Consider the following 19,815-nt stretch of genomic DNA (forward strand, 5'->3'; position numbering starts at 1 on the left):
TGGAAAACTGTTCAGGGCCATGACGGGCTAACAGGGGCTGAGACAGAAAGTGGTGGAGGGGAGGGGTGGGTGGTGGTCAGCTGAGGTCACTCCCAGAAGGTAGACAAGTAACCTGAGCCTCGGGGAGGATTGGAGCCGGCCCTGGGACAGAGAGGGCAGCACTCTGGAGGGAGGGAACATCCCAGACTCGTAAGTGGCTGAGGAAAGCCTAGTGCAGTGGCCTGGGAGTGAGGGATGAGGCCGGGAGGGGAGGATCAGCCTCACTGTTCTGGAAAAGTCTAGATTTGATTCCAAGAGGATAAGACTCACTGGACGTGGGAATGGCGACGTCCGGCGGAAGTTGTGGGCTGGCCCTGGCTGTTGTGGGGAGGACTCACGGTAGGGAGCAGTGGTTGGCGCAGGACCCCAGTCTGGAGGCCCTGTGGCTGGTGAGCCCCCTCGGGCAGAGCTGACCCTTGCTCGGCTGGGCCAGTGTGGGCCCGGGTCCCTGCTCCTCCTGGCCACTGAGTAGACACGTGGGGGTGGGCGGTCTGCGTCACGACTGTTCCGTGGCAGACCGCTCCTCCCATCCCTGAAGCTCCAGGTGCCCTTCGGCTGGATGTCATTGTGTTGAGGGGCGCCTCTCACCCGGGGCGCCCCGTCCCATCCTCTGGCTCTCCCTCTCCAGGGCGGAGCTACCTCCTGGGTGTCCAGCGTCATTCATGCACCTCAGCGGGGGCGGGAGGGGTGTTGGTTGCCGGGAGACAGCACAGGAGTCCAGCAGACCCAGGTCCCCGTCTGGACTCTGCCACCAGCCACGCGCATGACCTAGTCAATTACTTCATCCCCGAGTGTCGGCCTCATTGTCCATAAAGGGAAAAATCACGCTTCTCACTGAGCCGGTTACTGTGAGAACGAGAAGCCGGGAACACGTCTGTGGCCCCTCCATGTGCTTGCGTGTGGATGCACAGTAGGTGTCTTCACCATGCCCTGCCCGGGCTGACGGCATTCCTGGCAGGCGGCCCCCCAAGGGAGCGCGGAGAAGGATGGGCTCTTGAGTAGGGAGACTTCTCCGGGAGGGATGGTGGGATGGTAGTTACCTGCTCAGTCACGCCCTCTCTTCATTTACCCTTTCAGCTTGTCCCTGCTGAGCACTCACTGTGTGCAGGCAGTGGGCCGGGCACCAGGGAGACTGCGGCAAACCAGACAGCCCAGGTCTTGCCGGCCCGAGCTTACGTTCTAGAGATGTGTGCAGAGAGACCGTGAACAAGGAAATAGACAAAGTGATTCTAGATTGTGGTGCAGGCTGTGCGGGGAATAAGAGGTGATCTTTAGACTGGTTTCTGAGAGAGGGGACCGCCATAGCCAGGGTGGTCAGGGAGGACTTCTTGGAGGTGGTGGCATGTGAGGGAGCCCTGACCCACGCGAAGGAGACGTTGCAGAATGTGGTTTACAGATGCTCTCGAACACCGCGGTTTCCAGACCTGAGTCCGCAGTCCGGGCCCTTGTTCTTCTCACAGGCCCCCAAGGGCCTCAGTGTCCAACTAGACTGGAAATGTGGAGGCCAAGGACCACCTGGGTCTCAGGGTGGGTCTTAAAGGAAGCAGGAGAGGGTCATACTCTTGACCATTGTCATCAGAGTCAAGTGTAGAGCGGCAAGGATGTGTCACCTTGTCTTCTGGCTTAGTTTTGGCCTCGAGAAGCCCCTCTAGATCTCTAGGTCAAGGAAGCAGGGCCTGGTCTGTGCTCAGCATCGCAACATTTTGAAACCCTTTCTCATCGACTATTTCACTGGATCCCCACAACGACTTCAAGACAAAGGCATTTTTATGCCCCTGTCTCATGGGTGATGAAATCGAGGCTTAGAGTTGGGGGGATTTGCACAAGGCTGCTCAGCGAGAGGGTGGGCGAGCCAGGACTCAACTGTTAGGTTTCCCAGCTCGCTGCCGGGATGCACGGCCATGACCATGGAGCAGGGCCGGGTTTCATCTGGGCTGGGCAGGCGTGGAGCCGGGGGCAGTCCCCTGGGCTCGCAGGGCTGCTCACTGCCCGCTTGGTCTGCGGACTCTGACCGGCTTCCCCCTCCTCCTTGCTCTTGCTGTAGGGGAGGAGAACCAGCCAGGCTGGCTGTGTCCGGATGAGGACAAGAAGAGCAAAGGCCCGTTCTGGTGCCCCATCCTGGCCTGCTGCATCCCCGCCTTCTCTTCGCGGGGCCTCAGTCTGCAGGTGAGTGGAATGGATCTTGCTGGTGACTCGTGGGACAACTGGGACTTCTGGCCTGTACCCCCGGCAGGAGGGGGCCGGGGTGTGGTCCCAGCTTCTCTACCTCTTACGGATGGAGTCGCCCAAGATGCTTTGATGCGGCAGGAGTCCGCTTCCCCACCAAAACTATGCGGATAGATGCCCTCTGTGGGTCAAGGGAATGGAAAAATCCTGTGATTTTGAGCTGAGAGATAGCAATGATCTCATCCGCGGATGGCGTGACTCCAGCTCAGAAGAGAGGCCGCAACACGCCCGAGGTGCTCCGCCAGACCACGGGTTGGCTCCTGGCTGATGCTGCCAGGCCAGGCGGGAGCCGACGCTGGCCCCGTGGCCGCCCTCCCTCTGTCTGTCAAGTACCTACCACATTTCCCCAGTGCTTTGCCACCACTGTCTTGTTTTGATATTTATAAGAACCCCATGAATAGATGTTTCTAGATCTGTTTCCCAGGTTAGAAACCAAGGCTCAGACAGGTGACATGATTTTCTAAAAACACAACCTGTAGTGAGGGGTCCGGGAATTGGCACCTTGCTTAGTCTGATTCCAGCACCCACGTGCCCCACCACTGGCATGCTCCCCCCGCTGTCACCTGTCCCCGATGTCCTGGCTGCGCTCACCCCTCCCTCTGGAGTCCTTACTGCCATCCTCTTCCCTAGGAGAGGAACTCATGTGAGCTCTGGGGAGGGGGAAGCACAGGCTTGGGACTTAGATACATAAGCCCTAAGAGACAAACTGATTGGGCTGTAGCTTGGGGCTCTGAACAGCGACAAGTGCATGCCCTTGAGTCGTCCGTTCAGTTATTAGTTCATTCACTTGTCTGTTCTGCACATAATTTTGAGCACCTACTACATACCAGGTCCTGTGTCAGACACGGGGTGTGTAGTGGGGACCCGCCCTCCTGTCGCTTTCAGTTGGACAGAGACAGCTGTACCTGCGGGGGACGCAGGAGGGCGATGTGTGTTACGTCAGCTAGGGTAGATACAGGGGTGGGGATCCGTGGTCACGGGGCCGAGAGGGCCTCTTGGCGGGGGTGGCAGACATGAGTGGCGAGAAGGCCCGATCCCCTGCAGGCCCGGGGGGTGAGTATCCCAGACAGACCGAGGGGCACAGAGCAGGGGCAGCCTGGGACACTGCAGCCCCGAGAGCTGGGAGGACAGGCTGGAGCTCAGGACAGACGGACAGGTCCTGTGTGGACGCACCGGGCCATGCCAGCTTCCCGGGCTGGTCCTGGTGGGGTTTCATTCTCAGGGCCATGACACACCCAAGGATGGCTCCACGCGGGGGACCAGCACCCTGTGATGTACATTTTGGAAAGATCATCCAGTCCTTCTGGCTGTGGTGTGGGAGAGTGAACCGTGGCCCCTGGGGGGACAAGACTGGTGACCGAGAGAGCCACACAGTCCTCGGTGCAGGGGTCCCGCCGAGCCTTGGCAGGACTCGGCTGCGGGTAGAGGCAGGGCCAGGCGGGGGCGAGGCACGTGGGACAGTCACCTAATCCCAGTCATCACGATGAGTGGAATTTGAATGCAATACTTCCAAAATCAAATCAGCAAATTGTGGCCTTGGTTTGGCTGCTGTTTTGGGGGGTAAGTAACGGGCTGGGGTGGGGGTGGGGCAGGGCCATGCAGGGTCTGTTTCTGTGTGTATTTAACATCTTACTAATTGCTCATCATGGATTTTTTTGCATGAATTTTTATTGCCAAATTTGTGTTATAATATTCCTTTGGATGCTGGGGTGTTTTGGCCCCACTCTCTCCCTCTCATCCTGGTCCTAGAGAAGGGGACAGGGGCAGGGGACATGGGGATGCGTTCGGGGAGCGTACAGGGGTAGGGTTGGCCATGTGGATGGCAGGAAGGACGGACCCGGCTCCTGAGTGTGTGCACCTGGAGGACACCTGGAGGAGGTGTCAGGGGTGGTGGAATGTTCCCTGTGCCACAGCCTGATTTAGGGGGTGCAGTCAGATTCCCAGCATGGCTCGGTGGCCAGTGGCCCGGGGGGCAGCAACAGCAATGGGGTAGCGAGCCCTTTCCAGAGGCATCCGTGCCAGGCTCTGCTCAAGGCGCTTCACCTTCAGTAACTCGGGTCCTCCCCGCTGCCCGCAGACCATCAGAGGTATGGTCTGCCCGCACTCTCTGGGGAAGGAGGGTCTTTTGGACTTATTTCTGGCTGGGGAGGCCAGATGCTGTTCATCCCCGTAGGGTTCAGGGAAGCCGGCCTTTGTTGGCCTTCAGACCTCATTGATTGATTAATAGGGAGGAGTCTCGTGTGCTCCTTCCCAGCACAGGGTGGAGGTTCCCAGGGGCCTCGGGGCCAGGATGGGTTGGGGACTCTACTCAGGTAGAGTCTGTGGGGTGGGGATTTTTCGGGGGCCACCCCGTCTATGGCTTCCTGGCCCTAGGTAAGCCTCTCCTGTGGAGAAGGCTGACCCCAGGATGACGTCTGTCACCCCCGATGGCCTTAGTCCTCTGGAGAATACGGGACTCAGGCCACGGCCTGACAGGCCGCTCCTGGGTGGTGAGGTCACAGACAAGCTGCTGCCTCAGGGCCTCCCTGAAAGACACCCACCCCCCTGGGGAGCCGTCTTCTGCCTCATCCCTGGGGACACACGTCTGTGAAGTCCCTCATGTAGAAGGGGGAGAGCTCAGTGCAAACCTGTCCCCCTGAGCCGCGGTCCAGCCTGGGAGCCTGTCTGGGGACTGGAGCTTGGGGAAAGGGTGCTGAGATGCTCCACGATGAGCACCTCGGGGGCCGGGGGCTAGAGCCCAGACCTGCTGAGGGTCTGCTCCAGGCTCATTAGCCAGAGCTGCTCGCTGTCTGTGGGGTTCCCTGCCCGCTGGCTCTGCCCCAGCCCGCCCCTCCTGGCCTGGTGCCGCAGGTGAGACAGGGTGGCGCATGTAGAAGGCCAGCATGTCCCACAGGAAGTGCCCGGCCCCATGCCAAGTGCCCTATATCTGCCTCTCCGGTCCCCACGACCATTCGGTGAGGCTTCAGGTTCTCCGTGACCATGAGGAACTGGCTGCGGGGGTCCCCGGCTGGTAGCAGCTGAGCTGGTCCCGGAGCCCCGGCTGGCTGCGCCCACAGCCTGTCCCCGTCCTCCAGCTCGAGCCACTCTCCTCTGCGCAACCCGGGGCACCTTGATTTGGGAGAGTCGGCTTCCTGACCCCGGTGGGACTCCTGGGGCCAAGGAGCCATTGGAGCTTTTGCCATCAGTTTGGCCCAGGGCTCTGTGGGCAAGGCTGACATCCGGGCCCCCTGGCGTTGCCATGGAAACGTTGGACTCAGGGTTGCAGTTTCCCCTTCCGGTCCGTGGGAGGACAGGAGCAGTGGCCTGGCAGGAGGGACTGGGCAGCCTCTGCTGCGTGTGGCCCACCATGAAGTGAGATGCCGAGGAGCAGGGGCCTGAGGGTGCGTGGGGAGGTGGGGGGAAGGGCGAGGGGAGCCTCCTGCTCGGGCGCCTGCACCTGTGCTCCCCGCTGCACACAACTGGGTGCCGGGAGCCCTGAGGCCTGCACGAGGGCAGCCGGGCCTCTGGGGAGAATTCAGCTAGGGTGGGAAGGGCGCTGGGCCGGGAGTGGGACTTGGAATTCCAGCCCCGACTCTGCTGCCAACTTGCTGTGTGACCTTGAGTTAGTCGTGTCCCCTCCCCCACGCCCAAACATCAGAATTTGCCAACTGCTAAACAAGGGGAGTGGATGAGGTGACCTCCCTGGGCTTCCTCATCTTCAACCATTAGACACTTGGTTAGGACCTCCTGCCTCTGCCGGGGCCCGCTGGGGCCCGCAGCACCAGCAGAGGGCAGCACCTGCCTAGCAGAGACGGGGAGAGGGTGGGGGAGTGGGGTGGCTGAGGTCCTCCCTGGGGCGCCTCCAACTCTCCTCTATGGGCCTCCTTTGCCTTCCTACTGGCCAGGGGTTCCAGCAGGGTTCGAGACAGGGCCGGGCCACCTCCGTGCACTGCTGTCCTGGCCAGAGAGACCGACTGGTGGGGTTCAGCTCAGGGAACAGGCCCCAGAGAGCCATCTGGCCTGTGGTTTGGGGCAGCAGGTGCAGGAGGAGTGAGCAGCTAGTGGCTCTTGATGACAGCCGGTCAAAGACAGAGACCCTGGCCCCCACAGGCAGCCTTGCCAGCCCCTCAGCCTTCCGGTGCTGGCGGGCTTGTCTGCGGAGTGGTTCTGTTGTTGAGGGGGGTGGAACCAGATGTCCAGCACCCCTTCCTTCCTCCGCTGTGCTTTTCTGGAGGAATGCAGGGAGATCTAGGAGGGAGACTGGGGTGCAGGCCAGGCCCTGTCGTCATCTTCCCGTGGCTTAGGGCATTCATGTGTCCACCATGAGCCTCATTTCCTCATCTGTAAAATAAAGCGGGGTGGGTGTTAGTGGTTTTCATCAAATCTTATCCAGATGTTGCTTAGTTTGGGAAAAATCGGTGGCGGGCCCAGAGTATCATTCAGGCGCCTCCTTGCCAGAAGGTTCTAGGAGAGCGCTGGTCAAATGTGAGTACATAGGCATTGCCTGGTGGTCCTGTGAAACCTGTCACTTTCCGGTCTCCGAGGATTCTCATTCGGGACCTGCATGGGGCGCCCAAATCTGCAGGTTTGACAGCCCCCACAGGTGGTTTGGACAGAGGTCCTGCTGCCAAACATTGGCATCTCTGACACCTTGATGCTTAGCCCCTGTGTGCCTTCTGTGTCTCCGCAGCTTGGGGCCCTGGTCCACAGTCCTGTCAGCTGTCCCCTGCTGGGCTTCTCAGCGGTCAGCACGTCCCTTCCACAGGGCTACCTCTGGGTAAGTCACTCCTGAGCCCAGCCAGGGATTGTGGCCTCAGGACAGAGGCAGGGAGGGCAGCAGTGGGAAGGCTATGCTGGAAAATGCTGCCTGCTGGCCCCGTCACGTGCACCTTCACCCAGAAGGTCTTCCTGGGAACCTCCGTGCCAGGCTCTTAGTCCTCTGACAGGCCGCTCCTGGGTGGTGGGGTCACCACCAACTCTGTGCTCAGAGTTGGCAGACGTGGGTTCACCCAAGGCAGCAGAAGAGAGGGGACAAGAAGGGAGCGTGACTCTTGCAAATGGTCATGTGCCATGAAGGAAATGAATGAAGTTGTGCAGAATACCTGGGTGGCAGGGGCTTCACCCTGGGGGTCAGGAAGCAGGGCTGGTATTGCCCAATTCTGAGAGCGATCCCAGCCGCCTTCTCTCCCCCTGGGATTCCTGGCAGAGCCTCTTTTCATTCAAATAGGCCCCCGATTGCTCTTTGTGGCGCAGACGGTGCTTTCCCAGGGACTCCCGAGGGTCCACCTCCCCATCCCTCTGGCCACCTTTCAGCTCCTGCTTATTCCTGTCTCCAGGCCCTCAGGCAGGAAAACTCTGGCTCACCCTTTAGAGTCCATCCCAAATATTGTCTCCGAGGGAGATTTGTTCCTCGTTGTTTCCCCGGTATCTAGCATGTGGTATATCCATCCATCGATCAATCAGATGATTGATTGATCGATCCATCTATCCATCAATTATCCATATAATCATCCATCCATCCGTCCATCCATCCATATAATCATCTACTACCCGTCTGTCCATCCACTTATCCATAATAATCATCCATCGGTCCATCCGTCCATCCATCCATCTGTCCATCCATCCATAATATCATCCATCTCTCAGTCCATCCACTTATCCATTATAATCATCCATCTGTCCACCCACCCATCCATTCGTCCATCCATCCATATAATCATCTACTACCCGTCTGTCCATCCACTTATCCATAATAATCATCCATCGGTCCATCCGTCCATCCATCCATCTGTCCATCCATCCATAATATCATCCATCTCTCAGTCCATCCACTTATCCATTATAATCATCCATCTGTCCACCCACCCATCCATTCGTCCATCCATCCATATAATCATCTACTACCCGTCTGTCCATCCACTTATCCATAATAATCATCCATCGGTCCATCCGTCCATCCATCCATCTATCCATCCATCCATAATATCATCCATCTGTCAGTCCATCCACTTATCCATTATAATCATCCATCTGTCCACCCACCCATCCATTCGTCCATCCATCCATATAATCATCTACTACCCGTCTGTCCATCCACTTATCCATAATAATCATCCATCGGTCCATCCGTCCATCCATCCATCTATCCATCCATCCATAATATCATCCATCTGTCAGTCCATCCACTTATCCATTATAATCATCCATCTGTCCACCCACCCATCCATTCGTCCATCCATCCATATAATCATCGTCCCATCCATCCACTTATCCATAATAATCATCCATTGGCCTGTCCATCCATCCATCCATCTGTCCATCCATCTGTATAATCATCCAATCATCCATTCACTTGCCCATAGAATCATCCATCCATCCATCCGTTCACTTTCATATCATCATCCGTCCATCTGTCCATGCATCTACCCACTCTTCTCTCCTTCCTTCCATCCATCCATTTATCTGTCTGTTCATCTGTTCAGCGAGTGTACATTAAGTGCTTGCCACTGGCTAAGCATAGAGGTGGAATGGTGAACCAGACAGAGGAGGACATTGTAAAGGGGCAGACGTATGTTCACTATTTGTTGGATGAAATTCACTCTAAAGTTGGAGAAATAGAGAGCTGACGGGTATCTGGTCTACCCTGGCTCCTTGCCCGAGTTCCTTTGGGCCCTGACTCTAATCTGTTGCCATGGCAGCTGGGGAAGAGTGACCTTCAGGGACAGCGCGATGTGTGGGGGCAGGAGAGGGGACACTTTTCCCGATGCCTAACCTCAGTATGAGTAGAAATTTGGGACAGGTCACCGGGAAGGCAGGCTCCGAGCTCTGTCCCCGCCCTGGTGGCTGTGCCTGATGGCCTGTCTGGGTCTCCACTGCAGGTCGGGGGCGGGCAGGAAGGTGCAGGGGGCCAGGTTGAGATCTTCTCCTTGAACCGGCCCTCGCCCCGCACGGTCAAGTCCTTCCCGCTGGCGGCCCCTGTGCTCTGCATGGAGTACATTCCCGAGCCAGAAGAAGGGGAGAATGGAGACGAGAGCCGCATGGCTCCTGACCCCTCGACCACAGTGCATCCGACCATCTGTCTCGGGCTCCAGGATGGCAGGTGAGGGGCCTGGGGCAGAGGAGCACGGCACTGCTTCATTTCTATCTGTGGCCGTGAGGCCGGCATCATTGCCCCATTCTGGGGGGGAAACAGGGGTAGCAGCCTGGGGGGTCAGCTAGAAGACGGCATGTCTGGGTTCCCACTTGGGTCTGTGTGGTCCTGAGGACAGTCCTCTTAGCACCTCTGTCTGCCCCCTCTCCAGCCTCCCACCGGGTCCTCCCTGGGGCAGGGGTGGGGAGGGCGCCATTGGCAAGACCCTGGGAAAGCCCAGCCTCCTGAAGGCAGAACAGCAGCCTCTTGGTAGGGGAGGGAGGCCTCTCCGGAGGGCCTGCAGGGCAGTGGGGGCGGGGTCTCCATGAGTCACTCAGGTCTCCTACACCGCAACCCCCCCCCCCCCCCCCCCCCGCTCCTACAGCATCCTGGTTTACGGCAGTGTGGACACGGGTACCCAGTGCCTGGCGACCTGCAGGAGCCCCGGTCTGCAGCCTGTGCTCTGCCTATGCCACAGCCCCTTCCACCTGTTTGCTGGTCTGCAGGATGGGACCCTCGCCGCCTACCCTCGGACCAGCGGTGAGGAGGCTGGGGGTGGTGGGGGCAACCCTGGGGACTGACTAGGAGCCTGTACCAGCACAGTCGTGGGAGGCAGGCTGAGGAGGCAGCTCGGAAACAAATCAGGGAATCTGGGGGTACTTGGAGATCCCTGATCCCCACTGGGGTCCCTGAGCGAACGGGGTGCTCACTGCCATGCAGGCAGCTCCCCCCTCCGCCCCATTGGCAGGAGGCGGCTGTGTCCAGTGGTTAGCAAATTGCTTTGCGCCTGGGTCTTCTCATCTGTAAAATGGGTGTGGTGTCAGTACCACGGCTCACGGGTCCCAGTGGGTTCAACAACTCAGTGAAGGCACAGCCTTGGGCCTGGCAGAGTGAGTGCTTACTGACGTTAAGCATTTGCACCTATGATGTTACTGAGCCACCGGCCACGGGATGGGTTCAAGGGTGATGTCTGGAAGGCAAGGCTGGCGGTGTCCAGTGTTCGGTGTTCAGCTGCTGAGTCCCGGGAACATTCAGAGCTTAATGTGTGCACGTTCTCTGAGTTCTCACCACCGCCTGCGAGAATGGCTAAAGCTGCGACCCTGGGAGGGGACACGGCCCGTGCAGTCCCTGTCCCGTCCGCCAGCTCAGCTCCTACGGTTCCGGTTCCGAGATATGTGCTGGGGGGAGGGCAGACGCCCCCATTGCGCCCAGAGAGGGCTGAGGAGTCTGAAGCTCCCCAACCCACAGGCACCATCCTCCCTCCTCTTCCTCCCCTGCCTCTCCTCCCCTCCCTCCTCCTTTCTCCCCTTCCCTCCTCCTCCCTCTTCTTCCTCTTCTCTCCCTTCCTTCTATTCCTCTCTCCCCCTTCCCCCTCCCTTCTCCCTCCCCCCTCCCCTCTCCCTCCCCCCTCCTTCGAGCCTCTAATTGCTGCGTCATCACTGCCTGTTGCAGGGTTATAAACGGATATTTGTACTGAGCTATTTTTTTTGCCACTTGGCACTGTGTTGGTATTTTTAATTAGCTTTTGATAAGGCATTTATAGTTTTTAATTAAAGGGGGAAGAGGGAGGGAAAAAATCCCTCTCCCCGACAGACACTGCATGTGTGTCAGTGTAAATACGGGCTCCAGGTTTTGGAGGTTTGGATGTGGTTTCCAAAGGGACCCCCCCTTCCCTGGCTCCCCCCGAATCCTGTGAGCCCGCCTTCTGCTCTGGCCTCCTGGTCCCCACTTTGGACCCTTTGCCCTTTGCCCCTTGGTTCCTGACTTGTCGGTTTGGGCACAGGGGTGCGGGGTTGAGACGGTGTCTCCGATGGCTACGGCCACCATAACAAAATGTCACCCACTGAGTTTATTTATTTATTTTTAAAATTTCATTTATTTATTTGTCAGAGGGAGAGAGCGCGTGAGCATTAGCAGGGAGAGCCAGAGCGGCAGCAGGCAGAGGGAGAAGCAGGCTCCCCACTGAGCAGGAAGCCTGACACAGGGCTGGATCCCAGGATCCTGGGATCGTGACCTGAGCCGAGGGGCGGACCGAGTGAGCCACCCCGTTGCCCCCACCAGCTGAGTTTAAATAACATGAATGTATTGGGGAAAACTGGGGGAAAACAAGGCCCAGCAAGGGAAGCCTATTGGAGCTTTGTCCTCTAATGGGGGGCATCCGTCCCTTGTCCTTTTTGATATAAAATATCACTGTTATTAAATTTTACCAGTTTATCATTCTGTCCTGGAGTCAGGACTTCCTGGGGCATGTCTGAGATGCCAGCATGGGGAGGAGCGATCAGCACGCATGTGACCCTCAGGGGTGTCAGACCCTAGCCCCTTCCCCCAGCCACCATGACCACTCTCTGTGCCGGAGAAGTATAGGGAGACAGTACAAGGGCTCTGGTGGTCAAAACTTCTGTGCCCCCAGGGCAGAGCCCCCACCTCCCTGTTTTCGGGTGTGGTCCCAGCATCCCCAGCTGCTTCCTCACTGGGAGAGGTCACCCTCGCCCGCCTCCTGCCAGAGTGGCACCGGTTCTGGCCAAGCACATGCAGTACTTACCTCTGGCCACTGGGAGGCGCCAAAGCCTTGTGTTTTGTGGTTCTGGCATCGGGGTTGGGGGGTCAGTGTCCCCCCCCAGTGGAGGCCTGGCCACCTTGTGGTCACTCACCGCCCTGGCTCCAGAGCCCTTTGGGAACTCTGGGAAACTGAGAGGGCAGCAAGGGTTGGGAAGGAGGCTGGGGCCAGTCAGCACGGTTCACATCCTGCTTGGCCTGTCACCCCTTGGGTGGCTCTGCAGCTTTGTTCTCCAGGAGTCCGTTGTCACATTCGTCAGGTGGCCTCTGCACCTGCCCGCGCAGACCACTGTGCTGTGGCCAATGACACCAAACAGGAGCTCATGGGCGCCGGATACTTTCTGGCCCTGTCACCGGGACTGGTTGTTTAAACTCTGCGTCTGTTTTCTCAGCGTAACACAGGATAAGAATAGAGTCTTCCACGTAGACTTGCCAGGAGTTAGGGAAATAATTCACGGAAAGAGTGGCGCGTGCCAGCATTCAGCAGCGCCAGCGACAGCTGCTGGTGGCCCTTGCCATGGGCCTACCCTGTGTTCAGCATTCCCCACGTGGTCCCCGGCCCCGCAGCCCCAGCAGCGGGCAGGCACAGTCATGCCCCTTGGACAGGTGAGGCTCTGAGAGGTGAAGCCACCGGCCCAGGGTCTGGCAGATGTTTGGGGGCCGCGGCCGGGATTCTGGCCCAGTCTGCTTCCCAGGTGCTCATGTTCACGGGCCGGGAAGACCCTATGCCCAGGCTCCTAGCTGAGCGGGGAGTCTGCCCATTTTAAGTAGGACGGAAGGGCAAGGGGAGAACCTGTTTCATGGGTGGGGAAGGCAGAGGGAGAGGGAAAGCCCAGGGCAGGGGAGTGGTAGGAGGTGTGGTTTTTCCTCTGAGGGCTCCTCCCAAGACCACCCCGCCCCAAGCAGCGGCTTTCGCTACTCTGTTCCCCGCTGTGCCCCCAGCACCTGGCCCACAGGGACAGTCTGTGCTAGGGTTCCTTCGGACTCCTTCCAGGGGCTGGTGGGGAGCATGTGGGATGGCTGGGCTCTGAGAAACCAGCCCCAGGCTCTGTCCTCCTCCCAGGCCCCAGCCACTGCTGCCTGTGTCCAGAGTATGGGCCCCCGTTCCCTTACCTGGCACGCGGGCAGGACAGGGCGGCTGCTGGGGCTCTGTGTGGCATTGGGTGTGACCTCGGAGAAACAGCAGCCTCTGTGGGCACTGCTCACATGCCAGGGAACATTCTTGGCACATTCTTGGGTGGGCTGAGCCTCCTGGGGTGGGGAGGAGAGAATTTTGTTCCGAACCAGGCCAGGTCCCTTGGTGTGCTCGGTTTTCAGGGGCAGTAGACTGGGCCTCTGAGACTTCTTTTTCCGCCCCTGGAGGTGGCAGCCTCTCTGGCAGAGGAAGGGCATCGGAGATCTTGGCAAAGGGGACAGAGTGCCCCAGAGGTGGCAAGATCTCTGAGTTGGCAAGCGTCAGCCAGAAACATCTAGTAAAAATCCTCAGAGACAGTCTGGGTGGTTCTCCCCATTTTACAGATGGGGAGACTGAGGCCTTGAGAACAGGGAGACGTGTGCTCCAAGTCCCAATTGAGTTTCTAGGAGAACCTGGGCCAGCTCAGGGCATTCCCACCATGCTGAGCTGCCTCCTTGGCCAGCCACGAGGATGCTGCGTCTTCTGGGAAGCCTCTCCGGATTGCCCCCACCGCCTCCCCGACAGAGGGTACTGTCTGTCTCAGCACTCCTCGAGGCCCCTGTGCTCGCCTGCTCATCTGTGCTTGGCAGCTTGGGTGGGGACTGCTGACTAGCCCCGTGGTCTCTCCGGCCATAAGGGTTTTCTTGGAGGGCAGGGTCTGTGTCAGACTCCTTCCTGTCCTCACCGTACCCACACCCGGCTTGGCCTGGGTTGGTGCTCACTTAGTGCGTGGGTGGAACGAAGGAACAGGATGGCAGGGGGCGGGGAGGGGGAATCCATGTGGAAAAGAGAGGCATAGAGGAGGGAAGGAGAGTGAATTGGGGGGTACAGCCCTGGGGGGGCATAATGGAGGCAGATAGGAACAGCCCCGTCCCTTTGGAGGAGGGAGAGGGGCCGTAGAGAAGGGTGAGAGGGTGTATTGGGGCTGCTGGGCCCCCTGCTGAGGGTTCCTGTCAGTTCCCAAGGGTTGAGGAGCCCTGGGTCCCTGTGTGCCATTCCCTCCCCTGCCTGCCCCCCCACCCCATCCTGACCTGCTGCTTTCCTCTCCCTGCAGGAGGTGTCCCCTGGGACCTGGAGAGCCCTCCTGTGTGCCTGACTGTGGGGACAGGACCCATCCGCACCCTGCTGAGCCTGGAGGACGCTGTGTGGGCCAGCTGTGGGCCTCGGGTCACCGTGGTGGATGCCACTAGCTTGCAGACTCAGGTACTGGCCTCACCTTGTGGCTCAAGGCCGCAGGCCTCCAGGCCACCTGCCGGGCACATCCTCGTGGTTGTCCTCCCTGGCCTCTCGTGCCCTCCCTGGCGTCGTGCTCGGGCCCAGCTGCGTCTCAGGGAGCTGAGTTTGTTGAGAAGCACAGTGGGTCCCATGTCGCTGCTGGGCCCTGCCATCCGCCCCAACATGCATCCCTAGGGCTGCCTGGAGGGGAAGAGTCCCGACCACTGGGCTGAGCCGTGATCTGGTCCCTGGCCTGGGTCTCTTGCTGCCTGTGGGGCAGGGACTGGGAGCCCAGCCTCACACCGTACCCAGGACCCGGCTGTGCTGAGGGGAGGCTGGTGGATGCAGCCAACCTGGAGGCTGGGCTCTTTAATTTCCTTTTCTAGGATTTACTTATTTACTTACTTGAGAGAGAGAGAAAGAGGGAGGGAGAGGGAATGAGAGCAGGCAGAGGGAGAGAGGGAAATGGTCAAGCAGACTCGCTGCTGAGCACGGAGCCTGACACGGGGCTCCATCTCACGACCCCAAGATCACCTGATCACAATCTGAGCCAAAATCAAGAGTGGGATGCTTAACCGACTGAGCCAGCCAGGCGCCCTGGACTCTTTGATCAGTGTGGAGGGGGATGCTGCTGGGTCCTCCTTGCCCTGCTGTGAGCTGAGTGCCACCTGTGCCTTGGACATCCGGATGGGGCCTGGTCCCACGGCTCCCGCCCCGCTCACCCTGGGCCCGTGCCTGTAACTGACCCACAGCATTGCCCGCCCTGCTTCCCCACACCGCAGGGCCCACCCTGGGCCTCAGGCGTGGACGAGGGCGTGGGCGCCCTCTCCCCCACCCCCGCATCCCCGCCGTGGTATTTTGGTGATGTTTGCCTTCATTTGATTTGTTTGGATTGTGAGCTTGGTGTGGGGCCTTGGTAATCGGGCCCGGAGTAGAGGTCTGGTTACAGGCTCGGGTTCGGAGCAGACAGGCCCCCGGGTGAGCTGCTGTGAGGTCACGATGGCCGTTTGCCCGCCGGCCCGCCTCTGTGGATGGGCTGTGAGCTGGCTACATGACAGCCAGGGGAGAACACCACGGGAATCCTGCCTCTGAAGGATCGCAGGTTGAGGGCTGGATCAGATGGGGAAACTGAGGCCTAGGGAGCTGTGAGCGAGCCCTGGGACCCTGTCTTGAGTCTCCAGATCATGGTGCTCACTTTCCCATGTTTGTTGGAACCCGAGGGGCAGTCCTGGAGCTGTAGGCGGCCGGCTCTGCGACCCAGCACGGCCGCTCACCAGCTGGTGACTTGTTAGGACCCCATTTGTGAACCCCGGTTTCCCGTTGGTGAAAGGGGGCTCTGTGTCGCTTCCTGGGGGTCCTCTCGTGCCCTGAAGTAATGCTTGGGTGCCGCCGTCCGGGTCAGGGCTGGTGCTGGGACACGTTTCATGAGAGGCCCCTCTTGGTGCAGGGCACAGAGGAGGAGGGATTACCGGCTGGCCCGTGAGCCGGGGAGGGGGTGCGGGGGGAGACAGTGCTCTGGGCAGAACTGGAGGGTTTAGGCTTTGAGCTGTCATCATCCTTTAGGCAGCAGCCTCCCCAAGTGCTGTCGAGGACCAGTGACTTCACTGGTGCTGTTGGGCCGGGCTGGTGGGCGGGGGGCTTCTGGGGAGGGCCAGGGAGGCCTTAAGAGGAAGAATGTTGCCGGTCTTCTTTTTCCTGAGGGGAAGCCAGAGTGGGGGGGAGAGCCCTGAGCAGCTGTAGCCACAGACCCCCTTCCCAGCCCCTGGTTTGCTTTGGGGGGCCTGCCTGCTACCCCTCCCCACAAACCGGCCCCCAAGTCCCTCTCACCTGGTCCACCTGCTGAGAGGAAGGAGAGCAGAGAGAGCTGGTCCCCCCAGGGTCTTTGGGGTCACTGAGCCTCCTGGGTCTCAAGCCACTTGGCAGGAGGGAGGACGAGGCCCGTCCGATTCCCTGGCCACCCCCCTGCGGCTCCTCCCCCGCTGTCCCTGCTTTGTCCTTACATCAGGCCCGGGTGTCTTCCTGGCTTTCTCCTGCTAGTAGTACCCTGCGTGACTTCCAGTTCTTGCGGAGGAGAGCTGCGGTGAGCACCGGGGTCCAGCTGAGGGCAGCTGGGGAAGGGGGGAGGGGCCCCAGTCCTGCACATGGCAGCCTCCAGACTGCCGGGGGAGACCCAGGCCTGCCCGGGAGGGCCTCCCATCTGAAGGCGGAGACACGCCTGCCCTTGAGGGCCTCCAGTCTGGTGGAGAGACACAAACTCTACTGTCTGTGTGGGAAGAGTGAGCCCAGAGACACGAAGACGTCAAGAGCGGACGGAGGATAAGGTGGAAACGGGCCGAGCAGGCCCTCCGAGGGCCCTGTTGGCCCAAGGACGCTCTCAGCGCTGCCAGCGGGGGCAACGGAGGGAGAGGGAGGAGGCAGCTGGGGACTCTGGGAGGCAGCCTGTGAACCAAGAGGTCTCTCTAAAGGAGACTTGTGTAAGGAAGGGTCCAGAGGACCCAGGAACCACATGGGAGCCAGCGGCTCATGGTCGCTAGGGAGTTGTGAGCCACAGGACCTAAGCCTTGGTGCAAGCTGGGTCCCCTGTGCTCCCCACCCCAGGGCCCTGCGACTTTCTGGAGGGGTTGGATTGGGAGGCATCACCCAGGGCCATGGCCCCCATCTCTGTCCTGGCCGTGCCCCTCTTGGGTTCCCTGGACACCCCACTCCCTTGGAGGTGTGGTTGGCTGCTGGCTGCTTCAGATGGCCCTGGCTGTGTTCTGCCAAGCTCTGAACCCTTGGACAAGGCACTGAGCCCTCCCGGGCCTCAGTGGCACCATCTAGAGAATGCGATGCTGGTAGGACCCCACTGAGGGTTGAATGAGAGCACTTAGGTGCAGAAGGGCTGGTTCCCACAGGACCCTGCACGCGGCACGTGCTCAGGGATCGTGCTCAGGGATCGCTGGTTGTCACTGTAATTACTTGGCCTTACTTACATCCTTCCTTCTTCCCGTATACAGGGCTTACTTGCAGATTCAAACTCCCTTTGAGTTGGTGTTGCTGGTGGGTGTGGGGCGTGCGTCCGTGTGCGGGTCTGCCATCCAGGCTTTGCTGACAGCTGTCCTGGGAGCGTGAAACGGACGGATGAAGGGCAGGACGGGGACGGGGCTGGGGCTTGGCTCTTCCTCCCCTGCTCCTGCCGCTCACCCGCCGCAGTGCAGTCCTGCCCGGCCCCGAAGCTCAGCTCTGGCCCCACCGTCCCTGGGGCCGAGCAGCCACCAGGCTCCAGCTCGAGGCTGCGATGATTTAAGATTAGTTCTGGACCAGCTGCTCTCAAGAAGGGGATCAATATGGCCTTCTACCTGCTTTGCACGCCGCAGAGGACATTGGGAGGGCATTGGGTGCGGGGAGGCAGGACGGAGGAAGGGGTGGCGGGTCGGAGGGAGCACACACCCCCTCTGCAGCTGGGGAAATTGAAAAGTTTGTGTGCTGCACAGTGTGGGCAGCTCACCCTCAGTACACACCGCGTTCGGCAGGGTAACGAGGTGATTGCCATGCATATTTAATGAGGCTGCACGCCCGCCACTGCTTAGAAGAGAGGAAGCCTGCCCACCTTCGCGCTGGGGTTCTGGAAATAGCCCTGTCTGGCTGCTGCCTAATGATGCCATCCGTGGGGCCCGGCTCGAGGCTGGCCGGGCCTGGAGGAGCAGCCGGAGAGCCGGCTGCCATCCCAGGGCTCAGCGCACATCTTTGCAGAAGGTTTTACTTCAGAGGAAGGGCTTTGCTTATCCGTGGTGACGTGGTTCCTTCTCCCCAGGCCAGAGAAAAGCCTCCGTGGGGATTTGACATGCTCAGAGCTAACTGCTCCGTGCTCCGGGCCAAGAGGCCCGGGAGTGTGCCCGTGGCTGAAGGCGTGCCTAGCGGGGCCCTGGCCCAAATGTGGAGACCTAGGGAGTTAATCCAGGGATTGTGTTAACTCCAAGGAGCTTTCCCTGATTTTTATCACTCCCGGGAAAATCATACTAACCAGCATATACGGATCAGGGATGGGGTTTAAGTACTTTACCGGTATTAACTTGTTTCATCTTCAAATCACCCTATGAGATGAGCATTATTATTATTCCCACACTATGGATGAGGAAACAGAGGTACAGAGAGGTTAAGTGACTTGCCCCAGGTCACACAGCTAGAAGGAGGCATAAAAGGGAGCTGAACATGGCCATCTGACTCCTGAGTCTGCTCTTGATCTCGGTGTTGGCTGCCTGGGCAGGCAGAAGGCTGCGTCCTTCAGGCCGCATTTGTCCCCTGCAGTTTCTTTCCTACCACATGTAACTCCTCAGAACTCTTATTTGCTGACGCACATGCCTTTCCCACTAATGCGGCTCCCGGCCAAGAGTTTCGGCCTGTTCATTTTCCTTTCCCCTGCGCCTGGCTTAACATCGTGGTGCTCAGAGTTAGTAGTCACAGTGGATGGACAGATGGGTGTCCTGATCCCCAGGCCTTCTGTGTGGGGGTACTGGAGGGATGGACACGAGTATGACCTGGTCTCAGCTCCTTGGGAGCTCAGAGTCCAGTGTGGGGAGCAGACCCAGGAGGCTCAGGGTCAGCCCAGGGTGAGGAGACTGCCGGGGGGCAAGCCCACGCCCAGTGGGAACCCAGGGGAGGCACGAGGGCTGTCAGATCCAGCCAGAGGAGGGAAAGGAGCAGGAGAGGTTCCTGGAGGTCAGGAGCCCTGAGCGGGACTGGCCAGGTGTGTGGCTGTGGGGAGCGCAGGAGAACAGGAGGCCCGGAGGATGCTCGGAGCAGAGAAGGCCCCAGGAGCTGGGTCAGGGTCGGCCCCACAGAGCACAGACGATGTTTGGAGGGTTCCCTGGGGACAGGCCTCTGCCTGCACCTCTGCCCCCACCAGCTGTTTCTATTTAGGTCCACTTGGACCCCCGCAGCCACCCCTGACCTTGCCGAGCCTGCCCCCTGCGGAGCCAGCGCCCACAGTGTGTCGCCCCAGGTTTGACGCTTGCCCACCAACGGCTTGTTCGGCTCCTTGGTCCCAGTGGAGCAGCCGCGAGACCTGTTAAATAATAACGTAGCTCGCCAGGGCCTGTGTCAACACCGCATCCTCGTGTTCATTATCTAGATCGGCACCTTCAAAGTCTAATCCAGTCCTGCGGAGTTCATCTGAACCGATTGCTGGAGGGGAAGCCAGCTGTGGGATGATTGTCGCATCTTAATTAAAGGATAAGCTTATTGGGGACAGGTCGCCTGAAAAGTGCCAGAACACAGGGCAGGTCGCGTCAGTATTTGTGCACGGGGCGGCCCCCGTCCCGCAGGACTGTGGCGAGGGTTCATCGGGGCAACCTCTGTCTCATGAGACCCCAGCTCCCCCTGGCTGGCGGACAAGTCTGTGTGGACCACCTCCCCTCCTCCACACGTGCTGGGTCACACCGCCCCCACCCACCCCCGCCCCGTGACCCGCCACTGCAGCGCTGAGCTCCTTCACAGCCCTGGCCACAGTGGCACGATG

The 19,815-nt window shown here is 59.6% G+C and overlaps 1 protein-coding gene across 6 annotated transcripts in view; it reads left to right on the forward strand.

Moving 5' to 3' along the window:
* ARHGEF10L (Rho guanine nucleotide exchange factor 10 like) overlaps positions 1–19,815 on the forward strand; it is a 100,796-nt gene that overhangs the window by 57,592 nt on the left and 23,389 nt on the right. For all 6 annotated transcript variants that reach the window (XM_044237273.1, XM_044237274.1, XM_044237275.1 and 3 more), the window contains 5 exons: positions 2,084–2,205; positions 6,935–7,021; positions 9,123–9,343; positions 9,759–9,913; positions 14,158–14,306. In XM_044237273.1, the coding sequence (XP_044093208.1) occupies positions 2,084–2,205; positions 6,935–7,021; positions 9,123–9,343; positions 9,759–9,913; positions 14,158–14,306 (734 nt within the window). The remainder of the gene's footprint in view (positions 1–2,083; positions 2,206–6,934; positions 7,022–9,122; positions 9,344–9,758; positions 9,914–14,157; positions 14,307–19,815) is intronic.

This window comes from Neovison vison, chromosome 2 (genome assembly GCF_020171115.1).
Source record: "Neovison vison isolate M4711 chromosome 2, ASM_NN_V1, whole genome shotgun sequence".
Lineage (NCBI taxonomy): Eukaryota > Metazoa > Chordata > Mammalia > Carnivora > Mustelidae > Neogale > Neogale vison.